At 39.8% G+C, this 26782-nt stretch overlaps 2 protein-coding genes across 3 annotated transcripts in view; both read right to left on the reverse strand.

Annotated features, from left to right (window-relative positions):
• relt (RELT TNF receptor) overlaps positions 1-8744 on the reverse strand; it is a 31584-nt gene extending 22840 nt beyond the window's left edge. Inside the window, exons 1-2 of the mRNA XM_042486706.2 lie at positions 8591-8744; positions 7478-7633 (exon numbers count right to left, since the gene is read on the reverse strand). The gene's annotated coding sequence lies outside the window, so the exon portion shown is untranslated. The remainder of the gene's footprint in view (positions 1-7477; positions 7634-8590) is intronic.
• Positions 8745-11976: 3232 nt separating this feature from the next.
• arhgef17 (Rho guanine nucleotide exchange factor (GEF) 17) overlaps positions 11977-26782 on the reverse strand; it is a 77615-nt gene continuing 62809 nt past the window's right edge. For both annotated transcript variants that reach the window (XM_088078871.1, XM_042486014.2), the window contains exons 5-25: positions 24906-25022; positions 23753-23845; positions 23457-23633; positions 22427-22477; positions 22153-22262; positions 21853-21938; positions 21362-21480; positions 21018-21225; positions 20655-20728; positions 20423-20506; positions 20191-20294; positions 19976-20091; positions 19663-19782; positions 19263-19530; positions 18945-19031; positions 18558-18625; positions 18084-18232; positions 17823-17997; positions 17472-17567; positions 17036-17218; positions 11977-16852 (exon numbers count right to left, since the gene is read on the reverse strand). In XM_088078871.1, coding sequence (XP_087934997.1) covers positions 16644-16852; positions 17036-17218; positions 17472-17567; positions 17823-17997; positions 18084-18232; positions 18558-18625; positions 18945-19031; positions 19263-19530; positions 19663-19782; positions 19976-20091; positions 20191-20294; positions 20423-20506; positions 20655-20728; positions 21018-21225; positions 21362-21480; positions 21853-21938; positions 22153-22262; positions 22427-22477; positions 23457-23633; positions 23753-23845; positions 24906-25022 — 2694 coding nt within the window. In that variant the 3' untranslated portion in view covers positions 11977-16643. The remainder of the gene's footprint in view (positions 16853-17035; positions 17219-17471; positions 17568-17822; positions 17998-18083; positions 18233-18557; positions 18626-18944; positions 19032-19262; positions 19531-19662; positions 19783-19975; positions 20092-20190; positions 20295-20422; positions 20507-20654; positions 20729-21017; positions 21226-21361; positions 21481-21852; positions 21939-22152; positions 22263-22426; positions 22478-23456; positions 23634-23752; positions 23846-24905; positions 25023-26782) is intronic.

The following is a 26782-nucleotide window of genomic DNA, read 5'->3' on the forward strand; positions in this document are numbered from 1 at the left end:
CTGATAACTGTCTGCGGATGCGTTTCTGTCACTGTCTCTTTGAGTCCGTCATTCCTCTTCGTTGTCCTTGGGTTGACGTGATGGTCAGTCGTCATGTTTTCCAGTGGAACTGTACACCGGCAGAAACTTAACGGGCCTCTCTTGTGTCTCTGCAGCACACTGGCTGTCAGATATCACCAAGGTGGAAACAGAGAGGTTGAATTGACCGGAGAGAGTGCAGAAAGAGGGTGACAGGAAGAACAGGCAAGAGAGACAGATGCAGTGAGGTCCTCAGCTTGTTTACAGCCAGAGTCATACCACTGCAGCAACCTGCAATCCCACAATACAGCAGGGTGACAGCACAATGTCCTAATTAGCCAACATGAATACCTATGCATACAAAAGAAACTCTGTTGGTAAGACAGAAATGTTTCCTTTCCTTTAGTTCATTAGAAACAGATGCAACTTCTTGTAGTCAGTCGTAAATTCACACATGCTTTAGGCTAAGTCCCCGCTGAAATTAGTTTCCAAACACTACGTCCAAATTTCTAACCCCTTCTAAAGTCAAATTACTTAAGCGGCAGACATGAAAACCAGATTGCGGTGCCTTTAAACTGTCATTTATCCCTGTTTTGCACAAATTTCCATTTAGTTACATCAAAAGATTGCAATTCATTTTTTAATGTCTGCCTGATTACAAACAAGCCAACACTGCACAAGTTTCTTTAAAAATGGTGTTTTTCACAAGGACACAAGAACACTTTGCTATAATTTAGCAAAGTCAACCACAAACCACCTCTGGCTACAAAACAACCCTAAAACAATCAGAGGTGACAAAAGCAGAGCATGGGATGATCTGAGCTGCAAAAATGCGTGCGAGAGTAGGTGTTTCTTTACAGTCTGGTATTTTCCTTTACATCACCAGCATCATTAACTGTGGATATAAATCAACTCCTTATGTCAACAACAACTAAAATTATAATTCACAACCCATACACACATTACAGCTCTATATAAAAGTTTGCACACACACATGCGCAGTGTGCTATAATAAAACAATTCCCATTCTCACGCACACAAACATGCTTAAACTGTGTAAAAACAACACTTCCAACATGTTATCTCTATTTGTCGAACAAACACAGAGGATTTTGTAAATTACTGTTTGAGTGAGTGGAAAAATCTACTCTGTATTTAAGAGCTGAGCTCAGGTGGAGAAAACATTTTGTCCCTTCTACACAAGTTTCATTCATGAAACTCAAGACTTACTTTTTAATGAAATGGTATTGAAAATCTGTTTAATCTGTTTAATGTGATGCTAAATTGTAGGTGTGCTATTCGCTTTGGGGATCAGTGTGCTTTAAGGATGCTTCTGGGTAGATTTTCTAACTTTTTCTAACTTTCAGGGTTAGGGCAGATGTGGCATTTCACAATGTGTTTTGTGCGACCCACCCATAGGACATTTAAAAAGCAGCAATTAGCAATTATCAGCTAACTCAGAGAAGGACAGAAATGGAAAATGTCTGCCAATTTGAGGATACAATGAGGTCCAGGAGCTCCTTAGCAGTGGATATGATCAGCTGCTGTATTACAGGGACAGTACAGTCTTGAAATTGCAGTCTTATGTTAGGCCATTGCTGCTGTGTTACATGTCACGCCTGTCACGCCTCTTTTGCCTTCAGGATGCTGGCATGTTGCCTCATTTTGCATTCCACTATTACTGGCAAGTTAAAAGTTTCCAGTCAGAAGTTTTAACTTGAAATCAGATTTCCAACTAGGAAAGCTGAAGGAACCTCACCAACCTAAAATCCAATATGGTAGTAAAAGCTATAGTAATATACAGTTCATCAGCACTTATGTCTGACTTGTGTTTCATTAAACAAGTCATGCACACAGATCGGTCCAACATCTATGTGTGGACATGTTGAGACAGTAAATGTACGCACAGAATACAGCATAATGCCTTGTTATCAACTGGTATTGCTAACAATGGCTAATCTGACTTGAACTGGTATTGCCGAGGACATCTTGGTTTTTCCGACTTGTACTGGAACGTAATCAACTCATCATTTCCAGCTCTGACTTCTAAGGTAAATGGAACGCAACATAAAATCACACACTGAGGTGGCATTACGCCTGTGTTGTTTCTTTCAAAGCCAGCATAATGAATGGTCTTTGTTGTGGCCCTATGGCGAGATCGCTATGTAAAATGAGCTTGATATAGTGTGGTATAAATCTACTCCTCCAGCTTGTCAAGAAAGCATATACGTGTATTTAATGTCAACCTGTTACTGTAATGGATGTCTAGGTCAGTGAGTACAAGGGGTGGAGGCCAGAGTAAATGTAGGGAATCTTGCAGGCCTCTGGGAATGTTAAACAAATCCATATGTGTACTGACTGTACTGCAATAGTTGGTACACATTTGCAAGCAGTTCAGTAAACGTCAATGAACGAGGGTGAAAGAAGCAGATAAGCAACCCTGCAGTTTTTCCCCAACATGCAAACCCGACCACAGATATGCACACTCACATATCCACATATATTTATGGAGCTAAGAATGCTGTGTTTGGAGTTGTGTTCAATAACTCTATAAAAGTGCTGCTACGGATGAGAGGTTCAATTTCCTGCTTCTACATCTTCATTACTCAGTGGTTGTTTTTAAACAGGGCATTTCTGTTGCACTCCTCACATAAGGGATTGTGTGGATTCTCTCCAAAACATGACACGCACTCACTCATTTGTGCCTTGTCACAAAGACATCGACCCGGACATGCTGGTGTGTTATTTGTTCTGGCAACTAAAAGCCAGCGATTGGTTACTGGCGAGTTCAGCGAGCAGATTGCGGTCGTCGTGCAGATTTGTCTTTCCTCCCCCAGAGCTGGCTCGGTAGTAGACGTCTGCACTTTCTTTCCTTCTTTTTTTAAAGATTATTTTTAAGACTGCCATATAACAGTAAAAGTGGGGAGTGAGAGGGCAGATGGAGGAGACAGAGGGCAAAGGTCAAGCAGGGCAAGATTACTGTTGTCTGCTTTGGTCCCGAGTGAAGCCAATCTAATGCAATGTGACTGAGCAACACAAGTTAAATCTCATGACAGATACAGCGTGTCAGTATAATATGGAAGCTGTGGTGCAAGAATTTACATCAGTTTCTTTGGTAACACTTGCTGTACCATTCAATAAAAATACTCAATTTAAGGTAAATGTCCTGCATTCAAAAACGGCTAAAACTACAACATTTTACTTGTTCTTTAATGTTGTAGTTGGCTGAGCTGCAGCTTAATTTACCTGCTTTATATACTGTTGGGATATTTAACCCTTTGAAACCTGGGTACAATGACTTGATTTCTTTTAAAAACATGGGAAGAAGGCAATGAGCGAAGAAAGAATAAATTACTTATAAATTAGCAAGAAATTAGTAAAAGAAAGAAAACTAAAAAGGAAGAAAATGACCTTGAAGAAGTGCCTAAAAATATAATTTTGTAGGCTACCATAAATTTAAATACGCTATTTAACTTCTTCCTGGCTTTTTTTATTTTTCCATTGACATTTTTAAGTTTTCACCATCCAAGTGACTAAAAACTGTAGCTGTTAATTAAATCAAATGAAGTAGAAAGTGCAGTGTTTTCCTGTGAATTGAGGAGGAGTAGAAGTATAAGAAGCATAAAATGGAAAGAACTCAATGAGTTAATCGACAGAAAATCAGTTGGCAACTATTTAGATATAGGCTATCATTTCAGTCATTTATTAAGAAAATTTGTCAAATATTACAGGCTATTCTCACAAACTCTATGTTTTCCTAAAGTAATTCACCCCAAAAATTAGGACTTTCCCCTGGAGACGCGTGTTCGGAACTTGAGTCATTTAAAAGTATGTCTTTACCATGTTTCCTTTCTTAAACCTTTTTTTTAAAATGTGATTTTCTGTTTATCTTTGTCATATGAGTACCTTTAGATTTTGGACAAAACAAGTCAATTGAAGGCATCACTACAGCCTTTAAGCAATCACTATTTTCTTTTGAACAGTTAATAGACAATAATAATTATAATTGGCAAACTAATTAATGATGAAAATAATGTTAGTTCTAGTCTAACTAAGAACCTCAAAACTCGACTTGAGTATTGTACTTAAGTAAATGTACTTTCCACCACTGTATAAAATCAATCGTGTCACGTGGTCCCAGATAGGAAGTAAGGTGTTACATATGTGCGCAGTTTTTATTTTCAAGGCATTTTTTTGAGCAAAACACAATTCACAGGAAATTAACTCCTAGAGATAAAATATGACACTATGATATACACGACCTCTGTAATCTTCAGGCACAAAGGTGCAGAAACATCCGGGATGTGGCTCTTTTCCACTTCCTCAAATTCAAAAGAACGAAATCAACTGAAGGAAACCATCTGCAGCATGACTTGCAGTTTGCTAAGTTTACTGTAAATTCCCGAGTGCAGAAGTTAAGAGAATAAATATTAAAAGAAGACGTGATTGTCTCCTGAGGAAGATCTGCTATAAAGAAGGAGAATACATGGTGTAAATGCTGCAGTCCATCAAACCCTGCTTGCCCATTAAATTAACTTATAATTAAGCTTGGGTGTGTATGCACATACTGTAAGTGTATGTGAGCGGTTGCATGCTCGAGCAAACGTCAGTCCAAGTTTTAAGTCCAGGTCCTCCTTTTATCATCCCATCCTCTAGCAATCTGCGTGTGCAGCATGCTGAGCCAGCTGGATCAAGATCTGCGGTCGCTGCAATGGGCATTTCTTTGGCATAGAGTTTCCTGGCTGACATTGGGGAGGCAGGCAGGCTGCTGTGGCACGGGGACGGAAGACCGTCTGGAGGCATTCCCAACCACTCTGGTTGAACGGATGGACAGACAGATGACAGGATTGATGGCCTAATTAAAGCCTTACTGTGTCTTTGACCTCCACATGCACACTGTATGCTCTAAAAGGGGGTCGAAGCATCTGTCTGTTAAAGTGCACTGATAATCCCTATGTGTAAGTTTGTTATCAGCTTCAACCTGCAACACACACACACACACACACACACACACACACACACACAAACCAATCCTTTCTTTCCTTTCTCTCCCTGTCACATTTGCCTCTTCACAAAACCGTGAATACATGCAATGTACTGTAAATGTTGGGTGGGGTAGAGCGCAAAATGGGGGTTAAATTTGGCTCTGGATAATGCACGACTACACACACCACCTCATAATTAAAGCATTTGTGTGTGTTTGTGTGTGTGTGTGTGTGTGTGTGTGTGTGTGGTATAATTTCAGATGTCAGGCCCAGTGTAGTTAGCTGTAACATCAGTTGAGCACATACTATGAAGGACAAAATGTGGCTTCCTGCCAAAAAGACACACATCCACAGTACACACTTTCATAGCACACTAGACCTTATACAGAAAGACAAATTATCTATGTTCTACGCAACAACATTTTAAGTTATATGCTACTGTCAATAGGAAAAGGTGTTTTAAGAGACATTCTCAGCAGTATTCAAAGACATTTTGGGGCAGGTTAAAACATGTTTAAAGATCTTGTTCAGGGAATCATTCACCTGTCACACACAAAAACATCTAAATTATAATAGTCAAACTATAATCTACTGAGAGGCTTTTGACACAATATTGTCCCCTCACAAATCAGTGAAATCTTGCAAACTGATTAATGCAGTTATTTTCAAGGAAAGACCAATGTACCACGATGCTACAAAGCTGTTTTAGTACCACTTGAAGAAAACAGAAAATAATATTAAAAATGAATAAATAAATTCTGGCTGCAACCTGGTCCAAAAGATGGCAAAGCCATAAACAGAGAAGTAAAAGCAGAATGTTTTAATTTAAGCTATAGTTTGTAACTTTTATGAAAATAACTTATAAATAGTCAGAGGAATATCCTTTTTGTTACACATTATCTTTCTCATATAATACTGTGTGAATAAACACAGTTTCAACAAGTTATTTTATGTAAAAGTTACCAACTATGGCTTTAAATGAGCTTGTGAACTTAGAAAGACTCTCTGCTTTCCTCCACTCTTTAGATATAATGTGATGAAATGTGCTTTGGCCTAACAGATAGAAGCCTCGTGGTAGTTTTTTCCCCACTTTTTTCCCACACTTTCACTAATCACACTGCAAATATCCAGACACTGCCTTTTCCCAGAAGAAGAGGTGAAAGTACTTGACAGGAAACAGGAAGTTTGTCTTCTTGTAAATAACCAATATCAACGATTTAAAATGCTTTGTGAGTCGCACATTAAAATTCTCTGTTCACACGTGCCGTGACAAGACAGAGCTCATGAACAAACTTTGTAAATCCTTCCTTAAAATGCCTGCTTCGTAACAATATTAGGGACGAGCCAGTGAAGCTGTACATGGCCCTCTTCTGGTGGAAGTGTGTGCGTATAGCTTTGAATGAGAGAGAGCCTCTTATTGATACAAGCATGCAGGAATTTGGTCTCAGACAATAGAAGCCCTCGGCCAAAAATGACAGTCTCATCTTGGCTCTTGTGTAAGTGTGTGTGTGTGTGTGTGTGTGTGTGTGTGTGTAGGGAGCCTGCCCTCATTGCTCAGTATGCACATAACGCAGCAGAACATCCTGCCAGAACCACGCCAGTATGGTGTGAGATGTGACGGTGATGAGATACAACCTCAACTGACACAGTAACAGAGAAAAGTGTGTGAGAGGCGCGTTTGTTCTGTCTATGAATCTCTATACAACATGTTTTGGCATACTATACCACTTAAATTATGCTCTATATAAGCTTACTTGAACTGAAATGATCAACTGGCCTTGTTGAGTCTTTATATCATCAAAGGTTATACATACATTACAGAGAATAAGGCAGAGCCAAGACATTTCACTTCATTAAAAAGAGAAGAGGAGGATCATACTACCAGTGAGGTCATCACGTACCCATTACAGTGCGTCAAGCAAGCTCTCACTCTGTTATTAGACAGCAGGGCACACAGTAGATCTCATAGTAATTATATGTTAAATAAAGTTAATTTAAGGTATTTAGATACAGAATCGAGGAAAGAAGTGATAAAATGACTAAAATTATACGCCTGGGAAGTGCCATGAAAGAACGAACATCACAGCTAAATCCTAATTCTATAAATCTATGTAAGATTTAAAACAAAAACAACAAAGATTGCTGAAACATAGACAACTTATTCCATTCAGTCATTTCATATCTTAAATTATACTTTCTTGAGCCTTGTACCACACTGAAACGAACAGCAGGGACTTTTCCGTCCACATTTAGTTATCGAAATGTGCCCCATAATGTCCTGTATCTCAGACAAACTCATATAAACACATGAATATGTCATGTTACCGCCGTGCGTAAAAGTGGTCATGACGGTCGGACAGGCTTTGCGGCGAGAAAAGCCCCACGAGCCGGCAATGACTGACACGACCAAACTACCGGCTTCAGCAGCCATTCAGACTCTTACAACAGGGTAAAAAAAGAGTTGTCAGACTTACCGGTTTGGTGATAAAATGAGTCGAAATCAGTGTTCAGAGACGAGCATCATCACATGTAGAGGACTCAGTAAGCCGGTGTGTAATGAAAAGAGGGAATGGATGAAAACCACAAAGCCGGTAAGCGAGGCTTCCCTTCTCTCTGGCTCCTCTCTCCGTCTGTGTGTGAAAAAAAGATATAAACACTGAGCTGGCTCTGAGCTCACAGTGCGTCACCGCTGCAAGCTGAAACTCCCGTCAGCGTGTGTGTGTGTGTGTGTGTGTGTGTGTGTGTGTAAACCCCCTCTGTCGGTCTTTGTCTTTTCCCAGCAAGGGCATGTGGCTCACAACCTGTCAGCTGAAGCTCGTAAAGGCTCCTCTTATGCTGGGGATCTAGTATAAACGGTCCACATCGGTCTAAATTATTATTATGTTTTTTTGTTTTTTTTTTAAAAAAAAGTAAAATAAAATAAAAAAAGAATAAAAAGAAGATAACATAAATAAGTAGAGATAATATATTTAAATAAGCACACAGTTTTTATTTCATAATGTCCCCTTCCAAACTATGTTTTATCTCACAATGCAAATTGTCCCCAATTAGAATCTTATTTCTATTTTTTTCAAGAGAAACAATCCAGTCACCGGGAGAAAAAAAAATTGTATTTAACTATTTTCCAAACCAAGGATACATTTAATTTCAATGTTATTTTGTAATGTTGAAACTTCACTTTCTCAACAATGTTGTGGAGAAGGTGTAAGTACAGAAATGCCTATACCACTATGGTTTTTGTTTGAAAAAATATGATGTTTCAGTTTAAAACGGCCACATTTGGTGGCACAAAAGCCATTGGAAAATCATGAATGGATTGGTAAAAAACACCATGGTTTGGTTGCTCACACAGTGAATTGCTGTGGTGTGCTGCTAAAGACACTCATGATTAGTTGAAAAGAAAAAAAGGTTTAGCTGGTTTTGAACAGTGGTCTGACACATGCCCACCATCACCTTCACCTCCTGATGACAAAAGTCAGCCTACATAATGTGTGACATCACAACTGGGCTGAGAGTAACAGGTCGTGTTGGCTGTTTGTTTGGTCTGAAGGAACTGACAACAAATCTCTTGTCAAAACAAAACTTACCACCATTTTGAAGGAATGTCCTAAATCTTGAAAGACTTTTTGAACCAACTGGGTAAAATATATTCCCTCCTCTACACAGCAAGAAAGGTTTTTAATTTGTAAAGTTATTTCTGGTGTCTGTCCACGTCTAGTTCTGAAACTCCAGTCACTTAATGGCACAAGTGATTGTGCACTGTACCTTGGTCTTTGTAAGAAAAGCACAGATGTTACTAATGACACTAACGATGCGTCTGCTCTATTGTCTCAGTAAGTCATGACAGTGTGACAGCATGCACTATAACAGGACTCTAAACTGAAGCAGCTATGGCATTCAGCTTTAATTAATGTCATGTAATTAATGTCCTGTGACAGGTCAACATGTCTTATTGTTGTACACAGAAACTGAGCATCATATTCACTCCCCACTTATTCAGCAGGACTGATGATGCCCAATTATATCAGTCCTGTGGAGTTTATTTAGTCTATCAATGTATTCTAATGTGCATTTCATTTTTAAACTTAAACAATATGTCCCGTACCATGGTTTGGGCTCAGCCCCCTGTGACTTTAAAGGTATGATCTCAGATAATCTGTCAGGTATTCGTTTGCAAATAATGCCATATGAGGAAAAATGTTCTGTGTCATGTTGCTTTTGTTTTTAAATGCTGTCTGCAGTGTTGGGTAAATAAATGCAGTTCAATAAAAAGTTATATTAAAAATTACCTGAAACAAACACAAACCCCCCAAAAAAATCCTATAAATAAATTTTAAAAAATTCTTATAATATAATTTGAAATAGAGTATATGGTTATAATAATTTAGAATCACAATCCAGAATCAGAATCCCATTTTTTTGCCAAGTACATTTACATATACAGGGAGTGACTTGGTGTTTTGGTGCAAAACAATTAACATAAAGGAAGAATTAAAATAGTCAATTTAAACCGAATACGACATAAGATAAAAAAATATAGAAGCAATTTAAATTTAGAAAATGACAATATAGAATATAAAGAACACAAAAGGTGAAATGGAGGGATTGTACAATTTTTTTTTCAGAAGTATAGTTACAGATAATATTGTTTTCTGGACATTTTTACCGAGAATCCCCCACCCACCCCCGCCCCACAAATTCCTGGAATTCGTGGGGCATGTTTTGCCAAGTTGCCTATTGCCTTTTTCCTTCATGTTTTCAAAAGAAATCAAACTAATTTGCTTAGGTTTCAAGGCTTAAATAGCTTGTGAAAGGCATCTGGATGCAGTACAAGAAAACCAATTTCAATCCAGGTTGCAAAGGGCTAATGTGGATAAAATATGTGAATTGTCACGACAGTTTTTACTGGAACATGTTCATTCTTGTAATCAGAGACTCTCAAAACAGCGCTGCACAAAAGCAACAGTCTGAAGAGTGAATCATGTGTCTGTTACTTATAACACTATGCAACATTAAAACATGAGCTTTACTAAACTCACACACACACATACACACACACACACACTCACATAATACCGTAAGATCTGATAGCAGTGAATGGCAGAGATTTCCATTGGCCCACGTTCTTCCGCCAGACTGAACCAGCAAGTCAGTGCAAGTCAATGACTCAATATCAGTCAGTCATTCTGCTGACACAGATGAATCTCTGTGTCTTTACTGTCTTTTCATTCATGACACAGATCTTCACTGTTTGATGCTTCATTTGAATACTGTGTGTGTGGATGCAACTTGTGTGTGTGTGTGTGTGTGTTCATGAGGGGGAAGGGGCAACATTTGTATTTATGTGCGTCCTGAATGGCCTGCATTCAGACAGTTTCCCTCTATTTACTGCAGGGCGATGATATCACAATACACTTCATTGTGGGTCAGTGGGTTATAGTAAAAGGAATATTGGAGTGACACTGAAGCTTGCTGGTAAAAACCCACGGTGGTGACTTTGTGTTGAGGGCTTCTGTCTGTAGGAGGGCCTGTTTTATTTCTAATTATTTAGCTATGTTTTAATTGTTACCGTAAAGAACAGATAGGCGATCTCTCAAAGTTAGAGACAAAATAGTGGCACCCAATGCTGGCCTCCTGTGGCAAAAAATTGGATGTTGATATTTCTGTCTTTAAGAAGTTGTGGTGTGCTTATTTGACTACCAAACTTATGGTAGCTTGTGAAACTAGACAACCTAAGTCATCCATAAGTACTAACCATGTCACTATAGGTTGTTTTGGGGGCTAAATAATGCTCCAAAGATAAATTTTGGTGTGGGAGCAACTGGCAAGACCATTTAAAGGGGACCTTTGAACTCTGAAGATATGAATGAAAATGGGTTCTATGGGTACAAACGGCTCTCCCCTAAACTTTATAAGGCCTGTTCTCAGTAAACATTTTGTTCCTCACAATCAATGTACTTCAAATGAAAGCTGTATATTTGTATTTTTAGGGGAAAAGCACAACTAGCCTTTCTCAAAAACAATTAATCTCCTAAAACATGAGATACGTAACGCTTTAAAACAGGACTATTGTGGAACTCACAATGTTAAAGGCACTGGTGTAAGTCTGTGCACATCATATAACTAATAACATTAACTGTAAAATAAGAAACCAAACCAAAGCAATTCGGGATGCAATTCCTTAACTCTCCATGTTGACATAGTTGTCAAATTGCCTTTTGTACAACAGCATAACTAAGCTCCCCAAAGTCATTTATGGCTTTTAATTTTGGTGCGTCACCCGAAGATTTTTGGTGCCAGGCCTTTGAAACACAGCAAGTTGATCCAAGCTATAAATCTTTGAATGTTACATTGTTTCAAAATATATGATAAGGGAACTCTGTAGCTGATGAAAGACAAAAAATAGTCTAGATAGCCTATAAATGATTAACCGGTTAATCTGAAACTTGTTAAAAATACCCCAAATTTTGTTGAGACCATTGTGACATCTTCAGTTTGCTTTTATTGTTTGACCAAAACCAAAAGGTTTTTAGTTTTCAGTCATTTAAGATACAGGAACAAATCTTAACATTTGAAAGCTGGATAAACTTCTCTTTTTTTTGTTCTGGAAAATATTTTGTCATTAATTTAACAGTGAACTATCAACATTTCTGCTTATTCACTTTCTGTCGATTCAATAATTGATTAATCAGCTGATAGTTCGAGTTGAGTATCCCGATTATGTTCTGTGCATGGAAACATCATGACCTGGTTTCGGAAACCCACGATGCCCTTTGTCCCAGATTTGAGAAACTTGAATAGGCCACCCGTGCTGTACTAAGGCATGTTAATAACTTATTCAGGTTTCGGATCATGTGCGTTCAGGTTATGTTGATTTATTCAGCAAATAAAACAAACAAAAAAGAGAAATAAAATAACAAATGTTAGCAGACCCAAACCTAAGCAGCTGAAGAAAGACCAGGCACAAACTGGCACCAGTGAACTGATTTAATTACAAAGAGGAACCCACAGTGACGAAACGAGAACAGCTACATACAGGAAGTAACTCTGATAGACAGTAACCATGACAACTGCAACCATACCCAGAGATAAACGAAGTTGTGATCAGGTTGTTTTCCTTCCTGTGGATGTCCGTTTGTAACAGGGCAAACATACGTTTCGGAGCCAACGTCGCTACCAGTGAAAACATCAATGCCAAAACCCTTCTTCTGTCATCGTTTTCATCTCGTCTTCTTTTGGAAAAATCTACTACAGTTATAATTTAAACGCCACTGACAGCGCATGCCAGAGAGGAGGAAGGGGAAAAAATACAAACAAAAACAAACCTTACACAAATATATAAAAATATGCCATTAGATTCATATCAACAATTGAGGACTGTGGGTGCACTATTTACAGAAAAAGGCAATATATACCAATATTTACAACAATAAAGACTTCTTTCACACACGGGCATGAGGAGGTTACTTACATGGTTGCTGAGAGTTACAGTGATGACAGGATGAGTTTTATGTGACGGTGAAAATTAAGTGTAAATTCCACTTCATTTTCTAAATCCTGGTCAAAAGGGCATCTAGTTTACTTCATGTCAAAGACGTAACATGTTTGTGTGCATGCTTTTAGCTGATGTCAAAAATGAGGAGTCTTTTCATGACACTGGGCTCAAAACCTTAAACGACACTGCTGAAAACGTGATTATTTAGTAATTAATAGAAAGAAACATAAAAGTATATTGTTAAGGCAAATTCTTTTTTCTGATTTTAAAGAAAATCTAACTCTGACTCAGCTGAATTTAAAGTGATTGACTCCAAACATCTTAGCGGATTCAGCCCAGAATACTAAGTAATTATGTTTTACCCAGAGACCCCAGAACATCAAAAAACACACTAAAGATTCAGTAAAGTGTTGTGGGGCCGTAACCATTTTTTGCCGCCCAGATCACAGTTTTGGAAACACTGCTCCAAAAGCGCTGGTACCAGCAGAGATAGCACACAGTTGTTCCTCTCCTCAGTTATCACAGAAAATATACTGACTCCACTCTGCAGGGAGCTCCCCGTTGCGCTTCAGCCAGCATAGATACACAGCATTTTTCATCGGTGACTTAGCAGCTCTTGGCACTGAGAACACAAACATTAATTTTGCTGTGAATCATACAGAACATAAACATTATCTGTTACCACCGTTAACATCGGAGGACATTAAATGAATTACTGAACACTCAAAATACTCTTATTGAGGTTGCCTGGAGTAAAATGAGAAGGGTGACACCACTCTCATATCTGTGTGGAGTTCTCCAGAAATAAGTCCTAAAACCCTGAAATGAGTTGGCATTTTTGCACTTGAAGTCAATGGGTTTTTTGAATGGGTTTTGGTTAGATGCCTGACATAGTGTCTGTGGTTAACACGAGCTTAAGAGACATTTTGTTCTACGACATAAAATTCGTCAGAAAATACTCGTGAACTTTAAAGCTTTTATAAAATAGGTGGTCACTAACGTGGCCACTGAGACTAGGCTACAAAATGTCATTACAGGGAACACGGCTTTACAGCGTTGTAGTAGCAGGAATGATAAATTATACAATCCTAGTTGGCCTATAGTTTGTTTATAGCCTAAGACTAGCTTTTAGCTTCTGCCAATTGCATTAGGCTTCAAAAATCACAAAAGTGGTGTTAATATATGAAGATGATCTTGTTTGACAAAACCTGTAAATATTATAATCATTTGTTTGCCACAGAGCGTAATTTCTATAGCAATCCAAAATCCAATGGAAAAATCCCATTAGCTTTTTGATAAGGGAACCAGGGCGAAACTAACTTCTGCATCAGCCTTCAGAAAAATCCCTGTGGCACTCTATAGTAAATATCAGCCAACAGCCAGCAGCCGGTTAGCTTAGCTTAGTTTAGCACAAAGACTGGAAACTGCAGAAACTTGCAAGACAAACAAGATATAATGTTTAAATTAGTGAGCTTTAGAGCATTTAGGCACATTTTTTTGTACCTTTGGACAATATCGGGCAAGGTGTTTCACCGTTTTCAGTCTTTGTGCAAAGCAAACAGGCTAACTGTTTAATGTTTACTGTGCAGACATGGAAGTGGTGTAAACCTTCTCTCTTAACTCTCTGCAAGAAACTGAATAGCCGTAATTTCTTTAATGTTGAATTAGTTCTGTAACATTTGCTAAAATTCCTCTGCTATATTCTTCAGGTGTTAACATAAGCTAACTGTAATTTTACCTCAACAGTGGAATGGAAATCGCAAACAAGCTCCTTTTTACATCCTTTTTCAAGTGAACATAACAGAACACTTGTGAAGGTTGCACACACATGCTTTTACGCTTAAAGGCAAAGAGCTCACTAGTTAGCAGCTATCACAATAACCAACCAATCCTCTTAGCTTTTAGCTGCTCTCACAGTGGGAGAGTCAACCTAATGTGAGCGCGACCGTTAAGCGGGGAGAGCTGAGGTGAAGGGCCCAGATGGCTGGCAAAGTGCAACAAGGTTTTCTAGGCTTGTGGGGATCAAAGACAATCACTGCTTAACCCCCAAAGGCTAATGTGTGAGTATGTGCAAGGGCGAGTCAGAGTCATCCTTGACTTCCCTCAAACATCTGCTGTAGTGCGAGGGAGAGCTGACTTTTCACTCTGTGTATCACTGTGTGTGTGTGTGTGTGTGTGTGTGTGTGTGTGTGTGTGTGTGTGTGTGTGTGTGTGTAATGGCTTAACGTTTAGCCTTCTGAAGGCACGTGCAGGTGCTAAGCATTTGTCCTTCTGACCTAGTCTGTATCTTGGGTACTCTCTCATCTTACAAACAAACAACATGCATCTTCAACAATCAATACTGAAATCAGTGTTTGTGCATTATAGGGCTGTAACAATAGATCTTTGTGGTATATTTCTGGTGACACAGAATGCCATAGTACACAATGCAAAGCTGAGAAGTATTTGAAATATTAAACAGATCTTTGCATCTGGCACCAAAACAGGTGACGGGGTGACTGTTGATTCAAGATAAGGATTGAGCTGCATTCAAAGACAGCTTGAGGTGAACTTTGGGGTCATTTTGCAGTCTGGGTCTTCAAACAGCCAATACATGAGTTACCATGACAAAAAAATACTTTCTGGATTGTTCCTTTACATTTATGTAGTCATATAACAAAAAGGTCCCTGTATTGTGCATTGTACCAAACCATGAGTGGACTGTAACATTACACCCCTGCTGTGTGTGTGTGTCTGTCTGTCTGTCTGTCTGCTCGAGCCAAACTATTCTCATTTATCTCCTAATAAAACCAGGGTGTCTTTGTTCTTCAACTCAAAAACAAAAAGTGAAAGCTACATCTTCTATAAATTAAGTGCTGTAAAAGAAGGCGCTAAAATCAAAAACCATAAATACTGTACACAACTATCATTATCTGCTACCACAGCCTGGCATCATAGACGTCAGTCACATCAGCTCCTGATTTCTGCTCAACAATCGGAAATCTTTTCAGATCTCGTAACATCTTGACAGATACAAGGCTTTGGCATAGTCAAGGAGGAATATCTCCAATGCACTTCTTTCTTTACGCTACTCCAGTAGTGGGCATAATCTCCATTCATGTCATCTCAAACTGACATCAAAAATTAAATTACAAATATCTGATGCAAAGTGATTATCTGTGAAAAACACGCATTTATGTTTTTCACAAATGTCTTCCAATTCAGTGAGTGAAGGCTGTGCATTAATGTGTGTGTGACTGTGTGTGTTAGATACCCTTTCCACATATTGCACTTTAATGATATTCACTGTCCCTCTGCAGGAGAAAAGATGATTTTAGCAGTCTCACATCTATAAGCAATAATCGTGGAGTAGCTATTCTTACAACTCAGCTAAGAAGATAAGAACGCTTTTGTCTTTTACTCCTAAGCTCACAGATATCAACTGAACTTCATCCGAGCTTGAGCTCCAGCTGTGGAAATGAACGCAAATTCAGAATATCCATCAAACTAAAGTCTGTGATGGCACTTTTACTTAGTTTCCATTGTAATATTTTTACATGACATTTACCTCTTATCATCAGAAGGAATTTTGTCTGCAGTTCAGGCTAAGATGAAGCTATGAAGGAGTAAAGGGTTGATGTTTCAGTCCAGAAAAACAGATAATATGTTTATGGACAAGTACATGCTTCACTTAAATGTCCTCTTCGACGTCCTGTGCAATGACATTCTGCATAGTCCAAGTCTTCTTCTGTCTTTCTCTTCTTCAATTATCGGTCTAAACATACATCCACGTGTGAAAGTTTCATTTTCTCCGTCTTCTTCTGTCTCCTTCACATAAGACTTGAGTTTAAAAAACGCTTTTCTAGACGGTTCTCGCAGATGCCATTAAAACGAAATACACACGCACAGACACCACTCAGTGAGGAACAACGCACACCATCAGAAACAATAACACAAGAAAACTGTCTTTGAAGTGATCATATTCATCATTACATCCAGGAGGGAGTCGACAGCCATATTATGCACATAGAGACTGGTGGACTGAGCAGAAGACCAAAACAACACCAAAAAGTGAGGAGTCCCGTGGGGAGAAAGGACAGGAGCTTGTGCGCTGTTCTCAGCTGGAGGGAGGTTGGGGCGGGTTGTTGAAAATGGGGTCGATTGTCTCAGACCTTCCAAAGCAAAAGATGGTTGGTACTGTCATCCCGTCCCACTGTTTCACTGCTATTGGTCAGTCTGAAGTCCTCGTAGCCATCACCACCAGAAATGACTAGGTGGTTGGTTTTTGAGGGGATGTGGGCAGAGGCTCGGCGACGTGCTGAGTCACGCCTTTGGAGGTTCCTGTCAACAGTACTGCTGCTCTGGGATTGGTTGCCTAAAAGCAAGGGATTAAAGGTGAAGAGAAGGAACAAGTGTAAAAATACAAAATAATTTCCTGACCAGACACCATGAAGTGATTGCTGTCACGCCTAGATCCTCAATATACACACTGTCGCACAAGCAAGGACTTTCTGCTGTGGAAGTAGACAAGAGTGCGAAAAAAACTCTGACAAATTACCTGTGGAGTCAGCTGCTGTAGGAGGGAAGTTCATGTCAAACCCTTCTGGTAGCTCGATTGATGTCAGGAACCGGACGTGGCCCGTGTGTCCATGAGCTGAGCCCATTGGCACCAGAGGAGATTTTAGTGTCCCAGCCCCAGTTCCTGAGCTCACTGCTGGGATCACCAGTGTAAGGACCACCCCTGAGGAAGAATGCCATCTTAAAATGAGCTTTTATTAAAATCCAACAAATAATAATCAATGTAAAATTTAAAAACTCTATCATAAAAAACAAAACACTAAATGTTATGTATTGCATATGATTTTGGAATGCTGTATGTGAATGCACGTTTGGCTTGTTGCCACAAGTCTGAATAGCAATCCACACCTGGTTTAATAACCTAGTAAAACTAAGTGGTATTTTTGGATTTCCTGGGTCAAAAGTGTGTGTTTTACCTGCACTGGTTCCAATCCACAGAAGATCTTTACATGCTAGCAATGCTGTGATTCTCAGACAGGCAGCCTTATGCTGTCTGATAATGGCATCTGCCCCTGAATGGAGAAAAAAGTAAGAATGGGATCGAGGCCAGGGTATGAAGAGAGGAGTAAAAGTGAGGGGCAGTGGGAAGAGAGAGAGAGTAAGCAAAGTGGAGATTAAAATTCACAGAACATAGAGACAACAGGCAATATATTTGAAAATGTTAATTACAGAGAGACGAATTAGCTGCTGCTGTCCAGGATAAAATATGTATACACATATCTGTCTGTTTAAAAACCTGTGTGATCTTATTCCTCCTGTGTGTTTACCTGCAAGCATCTTATGCACAGCAGGCGCCACGTCCACCTCTGTCAGGCTCTCCAAGGTCTGAGCGTGGTACAGTTTGACCTGCGCACTGCCCTGCAACGCCAACCACACGCCCTGACCGTACGCCACCATGCAAGTCACGCACCGACTGCTGTCTGTGCCCACCTGGAACCAGTGCTGAGAGGGAAAGAAAAGGTGTCACACACATCAATTCCTCAGTCTGCCTATTCATTTACTCACCCATACACACATCTTCCACTTACCTCTTGTACCAGTGTCGCTGTGTTGATAATGAGGACTCTGTTCTGTGAGCCACACCAAAGCTTTCCTCCTACAGGAACCATTTTGGTGACAGGGCTACTGGGCGTGCCCAGAACTAATGTCTGAGAAGACTGAGGGTCCCAGAAACTACCTGTTGATTGAGATTATGGGGGGGATTATAAAGAAAGAACATAAAGAAACTGAAACCAAAAAATGTGATGCTTGAATGGTTTTAAAAAACTTACAAAAACATTCACATATCTAACTTCCTGACCTCTCCTTGTATGCTACATGGTTAAATGATGTGTGTGGAAACAATCAGGTTTAAACTGATAACGTCAATCCCAGCACTCCCAGTGGGTGCAGACCAGAATGGCTGTATGGTAGCAGCAATTTGAGCAAAATGTTGCAGTGCGCAGAGATAAAAGCTCAAGCCACCACAGAAGCTATTTTTAAAAAAGCCAAAAGCAGCTTACCTGCTTCTCTCTGATAGACGATCACTTCTCCATTGGCCAAGGACACAAACACTTTGTTGTCCAAATACCTGTAGGAAGAAAAATAAAAGAAGCATGTCAAAATTAAAAAGACAATTAGAATTTGCAAGTGGAGTAAACAAAGAATGACATATCACCAACAATAAAAGGAATCTTTTTTGCGAAATTTTCATGAACACAAAATATATATATATCAGAAACAGGAAAGTTGAAAGCAGAGGCCTACATGAGACAAACCTGAGGGAACACATTCAGACCCAGAATGGCTTTCCATCCCTTCCCTATAGTTCTGCATTTTTAATCGTCTCATATAGCATACATTCAATTTTTCATTTTATGGGCGAAGAGGTAAAAAATTAAGAAACTCACAGTATACAGAGGATGGAGGCTGAGTGTTGCATCTTCATGCTGTTCTTACGGTTACGGATGTTGTCCGAGGACTGGTACACGTGGATGCTGACAGAAACAGAAGCATTACAGGAGATTAGGTGATGAAATCAGTAAACCAATATAAGCAAGGAAGTTATTTCTATAGAAAAAACAGAACAATATAGTTCTTTTGTGAGTAGTCTTATTGTTTTTATCCTTATGGAGTTTTGGTTTTAAGACTAGATGTGTGTGTGTGTGTGTGTGTGTGTGTGTGTGTGTGTGTGTGTGTGCGTGTGCGTGCGTGCGTGCATCACCCACCATCCATCCTCTGTTCCCAGCCAAACTGAGCTCTGGTAGGCCTCTGGGTCAATGCTGAGCAGGTCCTCCAGGCTTGCTCTTGTGAATGAGCCCCGAGAGGAGCGGCGCATGGCGCGGCCGTCCATGGGGCTCTCTGTGTGGGCGCGACCTCCTCCGCCAACACCCAACATTCCTGGAGCTCCATAAGTGCTCGCAACTGGGAACTCCTGCTCCTCCTCACTGCTGGTGGTCTCTGTAGCCATGTCCTTAGAGCCTGGACCCTCATCATCTTAGAGGGAGAAAGGAGAGAGAGAGAATAGGTATATCGTGTGTATACACTTAGTGTGTGTGTGTGTGTGTGTGTGCGTGTGTGCGTGTGTGTTTGTGTGTGAGTGACTGGGGTGTGGTTTTTTTTACTCACTGCCATAGCTGGATGATATGGTGGAGTGACTGGCCTGACTCTGCAGAGTGGAGGAAGGGCTGGGTGAATCCTCATCATCTGTGTCGTCACTGTCAAATGGAACGAGCTCCGCCCCTGGTCCTGTTAACAATTGATAAATGAATATACATACATAGCAGAAAACTGCAATACAAACAGGTAAAAAAGGTAATTGCAATTCATTATTCTTTATTAGGATACGATTATAATGTAGCAGCTTACAGTTTACCACCCAGTTTGTTTTAAAGTAGAAACTCTTGCTGCTAATAAAATTGTAAAACCTTTATAGACCAACCTGTGGGTTGCTCCGTCAGCTCCAGAGATGAATGAGAAATGGATATATGGAGCTGCTGCTGGTTGTGACCAGGTGCTCCAGAGGAAGTGGCCAGGGTGGGCTCTGATCCACGCTCCCTAAGAGTTGAAGAGTGATTGATTAATAGTGAAGATTATAGATAAGGCAAGTGAGCTTTTGACGCAAACGTGTGTGTATGTGTGTGTGTGTGTACTGACTTTCCCTTCAGTCCTGGTACCGCAGCAATGCATATGATCCTCGCTGAGCAGACAGCAATACAGGCTTCAACTGTGGGCTCATCTTTGATGTTTAACAGACACACCTGGAGAGAGAAAAAATCATCACCACATCAGTCAAATTATATTTTTTTTTATAGAGAAAGCATGTGAAACAGTGAATGTTTAGTTAAGAGTTAACTAAATTGTGTTCACATTCACAGCATTTTCTCACCTGCCCCACATATCCATCACTGTTACAGACCCACACTTCACAGCCGCTGTCAGGACAGCTGTGGCTGGGAGAGGCACATGAAAACTGGAGACAAACAAAATGAGTATGAGTAGATATGACGTTTAGACATCTGTAAATAAAGCATTTTTACAGTTGTGACCTGATTTAAATGACCGTCATAAATGATCTATGTTTACACAGGCTGTACAGTTACTGCCGCTGCTGCTCTCACCTGCATTCCACTCCGTGTCTTCATAATAGGAATGGCCTTCAGAAACTCTGGGTCCCACTGGTCCTTATTCATTGCTAAACACAATCACACACAGACCACTGAAAATGTACCTCTGGGTATGATGAATCCTAGTCAGAATTATTAACAATAATTTAACAATTACAGCATTTAACTTATATTAAATAAACACAATTTTGTCCAAGGAAGCTCTTGAAAACTATAAGAAAAGTAAGTTTAAGATGCAGCTAAGCATAGACGTTGGAATGAAACAATTGCCTCCACATGCTGCTGCTACTGTCTTTGTCAACTGTATCTAACAAGCTGCAGTACAGTAAATAATATTTCGCTTTTTTTTTTACTGACCGAGCTTCTTCTTGGCGTCTTCAAAGGCCTGTTCAAAGTTGGAGCGACTGTCAGGCGAGGTAAACTCGAAGACGAAGCTGCTCTCAGCAGAGGCTGTGGTGAACTCCAGCTTTGTGGGCAGGAAGGTCATACTGAAGGCCAGAGACTGCTTCTCTGACAGCTCCCTATGCACTGATGCCATTAGATCTTTTATTACTTCATCGAGGGCCTGAGACAGATAGAAGAACAAGAAAAAGACCAAAACCATTAGATGTTTTAGCAAATTATGGAGGTCAAAAAATGATGTGGAGATACAGTTTAACGTGTGGCTATGTTTTGCATATGTGTGTGTTGGTCTACAGTACCTGGTGTGGAAAGCTGAGGGTCTCAGAGAGTTTGCTGATCTGACCCAAAGTGCTGAGATCCTCATCTAATCGACTAATCATCTTTTGAATGCTCTCTTTGTTTGTTGCCTGAGTGGAGCCTGAGGCAGAGATGAATCAAAACATTACAGAACTGAGCACCATCATAAAAAAAATAAAATGAATATCTTACTGGAAAACAAATATTTTAACACTGAAGAACTAAACATCAGTGAGGTTACCTGACAGATCATATGACAAGCAAAATTACCATTCAGTGTCTCCACCAATGACTTTCGTTACAACTCTGAAATTGTCTTTATATTTTTTAGGAACCAAATTAAAAAATAATAATTTTTCACCATGGCTATTAAAATTCAAGTCACGCAGGGTCACGGGACTTATTCCACTCAAAACTGTAAACAACAGAATGGCAGCTGTCTGTGTGTTTCATGTCACCAGCAGCAGTATGTGATCTAAAGATGGAGCCTTACTTTTCACAACCTCCACCTCCTCCAGGGGAAGCTTCCACAGGAACTTATATTTACTGGAAGTATCAATCACACTTGCAGCAGAGTATCTGAGAGCAAAAGAGCAGCAAAAGACGAGGGGGAGAAGAGAAAAAAGTTATGGAGAAATAGAGATCAATATTAGCAAAGGTTTTGTCAAACACTGTAGAAAACATGGCCTGCTGTTCAACACCAGGGAGCAGTGTGGTTTCTGTATTCTGAGTGTGTGTGTGTGTGTGTGTGTGTGTGTGTGTGTGTGTGTGTGTGTGCATGTGTGTTGCGTACAGGCTCATGGAGCTGCGTCTTAATGAGCCAGACTTCCTCTTGAGAGTGGTGCAGATGATCAGATCACTGAAGAGGAAGAGAGAACGGTCTTTCTTCCCACCAACTGTCTTCTACAGAGAGAGAAAAGAGAAGGGAAAAGCTCAGAAAATCTCTATATTTATCATACACTTTGCCTTATCATTTCTATTACATTTAATTATTTCCCAAGACTGGACACCAATTTAGTGACTTTAATGAGCTATAAATATTTGTCAGTCCAGAAAGTACTTCTTACCGCCTCCATGACCATTTCCTGTCTCAAGAACTTCCTCTGGGGGTTCAGAATCTGAATGAAAAACAAGCAAACAAACAAAAAAAGCAGAGCGAAGTGATCATCACTTTATAACATAAAAATAACTGTAAACTGTTGCCATCTTTTACTTTTAGGATGGAATTAAAAATAACAAAAGCAACAAGCACTGAAAGCTTTAAGTTAAAAGGGACAATTCATCCCAAAATAAAAAAAAACTATTTTTCCTGCTACTTGTAGTGCGATTCATCCATCGAGACTGCTTTGGTGTGAGTTGTCGAATGTTGGAGATATAGGCCGTAGAGACGTCTGCCTTCTCTCCAATAAACTTGAGCTAGATGGCACTCGGCTCATGGTGCTCAAAGCGCCAAAACAATACATTTGAAAAATTCATCAGAAATGTCTCTTTTCAAAAGTCACGACCCAGTTACTCAAAATAATCCACAGACCTTGTTGTGAGCAGTTTCATGTAGGAACTGAAGAAGCGGGCTCATGGATGAAAGGCTTGTGTTGGTGCAAGATGTACACATAAATGGCATCTCTGTTAGCTGAGCTGGAAACTAAACTAGCTGAGTAGTTCTCGGTGAGTTAGCAGCTGATGTACATTTCCTTGTGTGCAGTGATGCACTTTGTGGGTGTAGTTTGTTAAAAAGAAAATACTTACAAAAAAACCCTTCTTACCACAAGGTCTGTAGATTATCTAGAGTAACCGGGTCATGGTCAATGAAATAAGACGTTGCTGCTGAGTTTAACAAATTTTAGACTTTTTAAACTCTCCCCCAAAAAACGGAAATATTAATTTTCCAGTTTGGGATGACCAGTCCCTTTAAAATGTAAGATGGTCAAAACAAGCACGGTGATAGCATAACAAGGGCAATTTTACTATTCTCGGAAATTTTATGATTTAAAATAATATTAATTAGGGAAATAATCTGCACATGTATCAAAGATGAAAGCAGCGCTTAAGTTCAAAAATGCAAACAGAGATTTATGTTTACGGTGATAAATGACTCACATGTTCAACACCCTCTATGTGCGCCTCAATCTCCTGGATGACCCTGGCTTCTCTCTCTGCCTCCTCAGCAGAGCGACGGCCCTTATTGATCTTCTCAGCCAATCGCTTGATGTCCCTCTGGGCGTCCAGTAGGTATGGGTGATCTGGGTGATCCTCTGGAGTGTGCTTGAGCAGGTCCTTGAACAAACAAAAAACCCACAAACACAATTAATCTCATTTTACATGAGTTTCTTGTAACTAAACACATGATGAGGTTACTTGTGGTACACAGAACATTTATGTTTGAGATAATTCACCTTCACCAGCAGCTCATATCGAGGAATCCTCTGGACCGGTTTAATCATCAGATCACCCAGAGCCTGTTTCTCTTTGTTCTCACGCATGTTTTGCTGTCAGAGTAAAGTAGAGGGAGGATGGAGAGTATGGACATAAGAGAGGGTCAAAAGGTCAATAACTAGCTGGTTGTCTGTCAAATGACATATATGTTGCACTTCACATCTCCACCACAAGATGGAGAAGCGGTTCCACTGTAGAAACCCTGTCTGGCATAAAGCTCTTTGTGGTTGAAAACTGAGAACAGGATGAGGACATAACAGGTTTCTGTGGTGCCTGATTACATTTTTGCATCTGAGCTCTTGTCTGTGCAGCCAACTTGTGCAATTTTTCCCATACATTTATATCTGGTGGCACACCACAGCATCAGAGTGGTCTACCAAATTTAACTGGACATATTGCTAAAATATCCCTGGGTTTGTAAGACGAATTATCTGGTTGAACTTGTTCAAAGAGATGGTTTTGTACAACATTTCATGGACAATAATTTGTCCTTACTTGCAGTTAGTGTGACCAAGAGGAATAAAAAATAGATTCACTGACAGAGATCAATCAATTTAAGTAGTTTCTAACATTGTAAGAACATTTAAGATCCTCCAAATCTCCTGAGCAGAGAAAGAAAAACTGTACCTCACTGTGAATTTGAAAAAATCTGATTTAGAAATGGGCATTATGGAAGTAAAAACTTACTTTTAAGCGCCTATGTCGAAACACTTTGAGTTAATTCAATGACAGATATATTTCCATGTCTATCAGGAGTGCACATTATTTTCAGGAGACACTCATGACTAAACACACCAATTTCAATTCATAAAACTGTTCCTGAAGTCCTGGAGCTGTAGGGCAAGAGTAATCAAGTGTCTCTCTTTCAGAGACAAAAACTCACGGAAATGCCAGCATGGACAAAAAGGAGGAACAAGACAGGAAGCGCACGCACGCACACACACACATACACACCTTACATTGACAAAGCACTTTTCAGGCTCTAAATGCTGCTTAAAGGGCTTCTTCCACCACACAAGGAACTTTTTTCAGCTGGGTTTTAGTTTTCCAAAGAAACACATAAGAGCAGCTGCTGAGACAACAGGACATCCTGTGACTCAGTCCAACACTCACCTCCAGAAACTTGTGAAATGCTGGCTTGGCCTCCTTGGCAATCCTCACAGCATCTTTGGCGTTGAGAAAGTTGTCGATGTACGCTGAATACATATTAGCTAGAGTCTCTTTGGAGAACTGGAGAAAATAAGCAGAAGAAGAAGCAGAAGAAGAAGAAGAAGAAGAAGACAATAAAGTTACTAAGTGTGGATTTTTATGTGACAAAAGCACTTAATTTGAAAACCTAGTAGAGATTGGTGCAGTTATATGTCCACTGTACACTGCACCCCTGATGGTAAAATAAAGGTAATTATTCAGGGACAATAACTTTTTATTTTGAACAATGGTTCAAGTCCCCGCATGCAAGTATGGAGTGTGGACTGGCAGCTGGAGATGTGCAAGTTACCTCCTGGGCACTGACAAGGTGCCCTTTGGCAAGGCATCATACCTCCTAACTGCTCCAGAGGCACTGTACTAAGACTGACCCCCTGTTACCCTCCTGGTTTACTGTGTGTACAAAAGAAGGATATGCAAAGAGGCACATTTCAGCTGTCAATAGCTTGACTGTGTGGACTGGTGAATAAAGAAAATTAATTAAACTACTGATTAAGCATGATTTAAGTATAATTTTAATTCTGAAATAGATAAGCAAAAAACAAAAAAACAAAACTATAGTGTCGGATCAAACTTGTTGAATGATATTCTTATAAGAAGATATTCTCATGGGACAATATCATATGCTTAGTTACTTCACACGTACACCAAAAAATATTCTTTACTGATTCCAGGATTTGATTTCCCATTTCATTGTTGCAATTGTACCAAAAAAAAATAACAGAAAACTACAGCTGCCTTGTTATTTTGGTTCCACCGTGTAATCGAATCATAACAACTGCAAAGAGGGCTGTTATCAGAGACATTACCAAAGACACCTTGGTGAAAGAGGTTTTTAGTTTGTTTGGGATGGATTAGAATTGATCTCCTTCCAACACCCGCATGAACACTTTCAGGTGATTCACTCTGACCTGATTTCTTTTTACAAATAGAGGGCAGGGGACAGAGCGAGACTGGAAGTTCAAAAAAATAATGAAAAGAGCTGAGACACAATGTGTTAACAGACAGAAGGCAAAATAAGTATTGACTGTTGAAGAGTAATCGGCCCTTTCATGAAATAACCTGGCCCTGAATGTCCCTTTTCTCATCCATCTCCCAGTGTCCTCCTGTCGCCATTCTCCCTCTCCTCAGCCTTTGAGGAACAGTAAAAGGACAGAGAAACAACATTTGAGGACAATGTGAGGATTAGTCACAACTGAAGAGACAAGAGACACAGTAAGAGAGAGAGACAGAGAGAGAGGGGGGAGGTGGATAGAAATGCTGTCCATTCTTTCTTTATATAAAAGGTGAAACTTCATGTTTTTTTCTGTTAAGCTCAGGTAAGGTAGATTTATTGGTCATTTTTTAAACAATGTTAAAAAATGAAATTTCATTGGTCGATCCTGCTTAAAGCTACAGTTGTTAACATGGAAATAAATTTGTTTCATAAACAGATAGTTTGTTAAAACAACCAATCAAAACCAGAGTCTCTAACATAGCTGTCAATCATGTCAATCACTGCAATGAACTGTGATCAAACTGTCAAACTAGGCAGCGCTGATCAAATACCTGGTACCTGGCTGCCACGCTGGAAACAGTCGACCGAAGTACCAAACACGGCCCACCAGCAAGACCAACTTCCTCATTTTACAGCTAAAGAGTTCTCTAAAATCATTTGACTGCAGCCCATAAGCAGTGAATCACAGCTGCGTTTGAGACTCCTCGGCTCTGGTAGGTTGTTTCCGTTAACGCGCAGGAATGCCATCAGAAGCGCTACAAGGTAATAGAGTAGGCAGAGAAATGTG

This window comes from Plectropomus leopardus, chromosome 6 (assembly GCF_026936395.1).
Source record: "Plectropomus leopardus strain MGB_pleo_1.0 chromosome 6, ASM2693639v1, whole genome shotgun sequence".
NCBI lineage: Eukaryota > Metazoa > Chordata > Actinopteri > Perciformes > Serranidae > Plectropomus > Plectropomus leopardus.